This window comes from Palaemon carinicauda, chromosome 15, assembly GCF_036898095.1.
Source record: "Palaemon carinicauda isolate YSFRI2023 chromosome 15, ASM3689809v2, whole genome shotgun sequence".
NCBI lineage: Eukaryota > Metazoa > Arthropoda > Malacostraca > Decapoda > Palaemonidae > Palaemon > Palaemon carinicauda.
The window spans coordinates 81,633,637-81,639,397 of record NC_090739.1 but is presented as its reverse complement, the minus strand read 5'-3'; the positions used below and the strand labels follow the sequence as shown (position 1 = coordinate 81,639,397).

Sequence of the window (5,761 nt, the reverse complement as noted above, 5' to 3'; positions counted from 1 at the left end):
GTATGAGCAGTACTACATGGAACTCGAAGGACGAATGAAGATGATAAATGACAACTTCTTTTTCAGGATGGTCTCGTGGCTTCTGGCAGCGAGACCCAACTTCTCCGAGGATGGGGTTGTTGAGGATTCTTTCCTCCATCGACTCTTGTCCTCTATCCCTGTGGTTGGGGGATTTCTGACATCTTTGTGGTATCTTCGGCAGTGTGAGCTGAAGGTTCGGAACTTGGAACAACGACTGGAAATGATCAGAGAGGGTCTTGGACCTTTTCTCTCCTACTTTGTCCCTGGAATGGATAACACTGGCGCTCCCATGAGCGTGGGATACGCCTGGATACTGGCTTGTTTGGCCTTGGTTGGAGGAGGTATATTATTCAAATTCTTATTTTCAAAGAAAGAGAAAATTAGCAATGGCAAAAAGAAACAAAATTAAATATTACGGAATGAATTGACGAACAAGATGACTGAACTCGAAAGGCGGATTGACGAACTTCAGGAAAAGCTGAATGAAAGAGATCTAGAAATTCGAGAATCCAATGACTTATCCAAAAATCTGGAAGAACGAACGGAAGAAGCAGAAGAGGAAAGACCAGTCACTCGTCGAAACGTCCTGGAATCTGAGATGGATCGGTGTATACACAAAGAAGACTTTGATTCGGCGTTGGTTTTCCTAAGAGTTGTCCTTGAAGATTTTGACAACGTGTTGGAATGCCGCGCGAAGGAGCTCAGATGCCTGATGGCACTGGGCAGATGGGATGAGGCCCAGAACGTTTTAGATGAGCTGCCAGATGAACACAAAGTAAACTCGGATGTAAAAGTGGAATCTGCCATACTTTGTGCAAGTCACTGTGACTTTGAGGAAGCTGAAAGGATTTTGGACGAAGTTCTGAAGGGATGCCCAAATCATCCTAGGGCACTAAAAGGACGGGAGTTCCTGCAGCGGCAGGTCTTATGGAATACGATTCCCTCAATGATAGACAACTCGGAATTTGATGCTGTCTTGGAAACAATTGCACGATGTCAGTCGCTAGACTCCTTCTTCCCCTGGGCTCGAGCAGAACTGCTTCAATTGAAAGGGAATATCTTGTGCAAGCTTCGACGGCTGGATGAAGCTTGTGAATGTTTCCTGAGTGCTCTTGCTATTGACGAGACAGATGTGGAAACTAGGTTAAGACTCGGTCTATGCTACTTACTAGATGGAAAATACAGAGATGCAATTGCTCTATTTGAGCAACTAGACGAAGAGGAACAGCTAGAAGAAGACTTGGTATTTTATGCCGAGGCATTGGAAAGAATGGAAAGAATGGGATGTCCGTTCCAAATCATAGGTGTTAAAACAGACGCTTCCCAGAAGGAAATAGAAAAAGCCTACAGGAAAATGGCACTCAAGTACCATCCTGACAAGTGCCATGGGTCTGACATAGACCAACAGGAAGTACATAAGATCATGCAACGGATCAACTACGCAAAAGATCTTTTAACCGACAACGAGATGAGGAAGGAATACGACGAAGTCAGAAAATTTGTTGAAGATTTTGCAGAGGAACTTTTCGAAAATCCCATGATGCAGGAATGGTTGGATGAAGACGATTTGGAGGAATGGGATGGTTCGGATGAGGAATATGATTACGATGTTGATGAGGAGTATGATTTTGACTCTGATGATGATTATCTAATTGATGAGGATAATATGTTAATGGAATATTCATATGAAGAATATTCAAGTTATGAAGAAGAGGAAGAATTCGATGAGGAGAAGGGAGAATTCGACGAGGAGGAAATCGATGAGGAGGAGGGAGAATTCGATGAGGAGGAGGAAGAAATCGATGAGGAGGAGGAAGAAGAAATTGATGAGGAGGAGGAAGAAGAAATCGATGAGGAGGAGGAAGAAATCGATGAGGAGGAGGAAGAACTCGATGAGGAGGAGGGAGAATTCGATGAGGAGGAGGAGGAAGAAGAATTCGATGAGTTTGAGGAAGAAATCGATGAGGAGGAGGGAGAATTCAATGTGGAGGAGGAGGAGGAAGAAGAATTCGATGAGTTTGAGGAAGAAATCGATGAGGAGGAGGAGGACTTTGAGCAAGAAGAGGAGGAGGAGGAGTAAAACTTTAATATCCGGAGTAGCGGATTCTCCTTAATACCAACGAATTTGTGGTGAGAGTCTTCGATATAGGCTAGAGCTACTAAGAGACAAGTTGAAATAGCTTCTGACTTAGATGCCGGGTTTGAAGGACGTCTCCAGCAAGTGCTCAATTACCCAGCTTAAAGGATATGGGGAATACCCTGAGAGTCTTGCTCTGCAGAGGAAAAAATCTCCGCTTTTTCTATTATGCTATGTTCCCTGGTGGAGTCGTACAGGGGCTTCGTCAGGTGAACAAATGGTCAGATATCTAGATCTGTTCTTTCGGATACTAACCTTCAGGTGGTTCTGGGGGAATAACCTAGAAGACTGGCTCTGCAGAGGGAAAGAGCGGAAATTCTTCTAGTATGCAGTCAGGTCTTTATTGGGTGGACCAAGGAAATTAGGCTGGGGAAAAGCTGAAGGATTGTGAGAGCACAGTCCAATACTGGAGAGGGAGAAGACCTGTACCAAGGTGCAAATGGAAGGGCATTTAGATCAGTAGCAGAAAAAATGATAATAATCGTAAAAAAACAATAAAATAAATCAGCAAAGAAAAAAGAGGAGAAACGGGAGAAAAAAAAAATAAAACAAAAAAATCCCAAAAAAAAAGAGGCAACAAAAGCTGCAAGATGAGAAAGAGAAGCGGCTAATACAGCACCAGCAGCAAAAAAAAAAAAAATAAATAAAAAAATAAAAAAAAATAAAAAAGAATATAAAACAAAAAAATTAAAAAATAAAAAGAGGCAGCAAAAGCAGCAAGAGAAGAAAGAGAAGAGGCAAAAACAGCATCAGCAGCAAAAAAAAAAAAAAAAAAAATATAAAACAAACAAATCCAAAAAAAAAGAGGCAGCAAAAGCAGGAAGAGGAGAAAGAGAAGAGGCTAAAACAGCAGCAGCAGCAATAAAAAAAAAAAAATAAAAAAAAAAAAAAAATATAAAACAAAAAAATCCCAAAAAAAGAGGCAGCAAAAGCAGCAATAGGAGAAAGAGAAGAGGCTAAAACAGCAGCAACAGCAAAAATGAGAAGAAAAAAAAAAAGAAAAAAAAGGAAAAAGAAAATATAAAACAAAAAAATTCAAAAAAAGAGGCAGCAAAAGCAGCAAGAGGAGAACGAAAAGAGGCTAGAACAGCAGATGGGGCAAATAAAAAAAAAGAATAAAAAAATATAAAACTAAAAATCCAAAAAAAAAAAGGCAGCAAAATCAGAAAGAGGAGAAAGAGAAGAGGCTAAAACAGCAGCAGCACAAAAAAAAAAAAAAAAAAAAAAAAAAAAAATATAAAACAAAAAAATCCAAAATAAAAAAGAGGCAGCAAAGGCAGCAAGAGGAAAAAGAGAAGAGGCTAAAACAGCAGTAGCAGCAAAAATAAAAAGAAAAAAAGAAATAAAAAAAAAGAAATAAAATATAAAAAAAAAATCCAAAAAAAAGAGGCCGCAAAAGCAGTAAGAGGAGAAGGAGAAGAGGCTAAAACAGCAACGGCAGCAAAAAAAAAAAAAAAAAAAAAAAAAAGAAAACAAGAAAAAAAATTTAAAATAAAAAAATCCCCAAAAAAAGAGGCAGCAAAAGCAGCAAGAGGAGAAAGAGAAGAGGCTAAAACAGCAGAAGCAGCAAAAAAAAAAGAAAAAAAAAATATAAAACCGAAAAATCCCAAAAAAAAGAGGCGGCAAAAGCAGCAAGAGGCGAAAGAGAAGCGGGTAAAACAGCACCAGCAGCAAAAAAAAAATATATATATATATAAAACAAAAAAGGAAAAAAAATATAAAACAGAAAAAATCCAGAAAAAAGAGGCAGCAAAAGCAGCAAGAAAAGAAAGGGAAGAGTCTAAAACAGCAGCAGCAGCAGCAAAAAAAAACAAATATATATATAAAAAAAAAGAAAAAAAAATTATAAAACAAAAAAAGAAATAAAATATAAAACAAAAAAATTCAAAATAAAGAGGCGGCAAAAGCAGCAAGACGGGAAGGAGAAGAGGCTAAAACAGCAGCAGCAGCAGCAAAAAAAAAATATAAAGAAAAAAAAATAAATATAAAACAGAAAAATCCAAAAAAAAAGAGGAAGCAAGAGCAACAAGAGGAGAAGGAGAAGAGGCTAAAACAACAGCAGCAGAAGCCAAAAAAAAAAATTAAAAAACAAAAATTAAATAAAAAAATATAAAAAAAAAAGAAAAAAGAATATAAAACAAAAAAATCCAAAAAAAAAAAGGCAGCAAAAGCAGCAAGAGAAGAAAGAGAAGAGGGTAAAACAGCAGCAGCAGCAGCAAAAAAATAAAAAATAAATAAAAAAACAGAAAAAATACAAAACAAAATATAAAACAAAAAAATCCAAAAAAAAGAGGCAGCAAAAGCAGCAAGAGGAGAAGGAGAAGAGGCTAAAACAGCAGGAGCAGCAGCAAAAAAAAATTAAAAAAAAAAAAAAAAAAAAAAAAAAAAAAAATATAAAACAAAAAAATCCAAAAAAAGAAGCAGAAAAAGCAGCAAGAGGAGAAGGAGAAGAGGCTAAAACAACAGCAGCAGCAGCAAAAAAAAAAAAAGAAAAAAAAAGAAAAAAAAATATAAAAAAAAAAAATCCAAAAAAAAGAGGCAGCAAAAGCAGCAAGAGGAGAAGGAGAAGAGGCTAAAACTGCATCAGCAGAAAAAAAAAAAGAAAAAAAGTTATAAAACAAAAAAGAAAAAAATATAAAACAAAATAAATCCAAAAAAAAAGAGGCAGCAAACGCAGCAAGAGAAGAAAGGGAAGAGGCTAAAACAACAGCAGCAGCAGCAAAAAAAAAATAAAAAAAAATACAAAAAAATACAAAAAAAGAAACCAAAAATATAAAACGAAAAAATCCAAAAAAAAGGCAGCAAAAGCAGCAAAAGGAGAAGGAGAAGAGGCTAAAACAGCAGCAGCAGCAGCAAAAAACAAAAAAAAAATAAACAAAAAATAAAAAAATATAAAAAAATAAAACAGGCAGCAAAAGCAGCAAGAGGAGAAGGAGAAGAGGCTAAAACAGCAGCAGCAGAATAAAAAAAAAGAAAAAAAAGAAAAAAAATATAAAAAAAGAAAATTTAAAACAAAAAAATCCAAAACAAAAGGCAGCAAATGCAGCAAGAGAATAAAGAGAAGAGGCTAAAACAGCAGCAGCAGCAGCAGCAGCAAAAAAAAGAAAGAAAGAAATAAATAAAAAAAAGAAAAAAAAAGGGAAAAAAGAAGAAAAATATATAAAACAAAAAAATCCCAAAAAAAAGAGGCAGCAAAAGCAGCAAGAGGAGAAGGAGAAGAGGCTAAAACAGCAGCAGCAACAGCAAAAGAAAAAAGAATTTAAAAAATAAAAGAAAAAAAATATAAAACAAAAAAATCCAAAAAAAAGAGGCAGAAAAAGCAGCAAGAGTAGAAAGAGAAGAGGATAAAACAGCAGCAGCAGCAGCAAAAAAAAAAGGAAGAAAAAAAATATAAAACATAAAAAGAAGAAAAATATAAAACAAAAAAAGAAAAAAAATATAAAACAAAAAAATCCAAAAAAAAAGAGGCAGCAAAAGCAGCAAGAGGAGAAGGAGAAGAGGCTAAAACAACAGCAGCAGCAGCAGCAAAAAAAATAAATAAAAAAAGAAAGAAAAAAAGAAAAAAAAAGAAGAAAAATATAAAACAAAAAATCCAGAAAAAAG

The 5,761-nt window shown here is 35.5% G+C and overlaps 1 protein-coding gene across 1 annotated transcript; it reads left to right on the top strand.

Annotated features, from left to right (window-relative positions):
- The first annotated feature begins 457 nt into the window (after window positions 1-457).
- Window positions 458-2,101, top strand: LOC137654040 (dnaJ homolog subfamily C member 7-like). The gene is made up of 2 exons (XM_068387675.1): window positions 458-1,721; window positions 1,887-2,101. The coding sequence occupies exons 1-2, from the start codon at window positions 458-460 to the stop codon at window positions 2,099-2,101; spliced, it is 1,479 nt and encodes a 492-aa protein (XP_068243776.1).
- The last annotated feature ends 3,660 nt before the right edge of the window (window positions 2,102-5,761 follow it).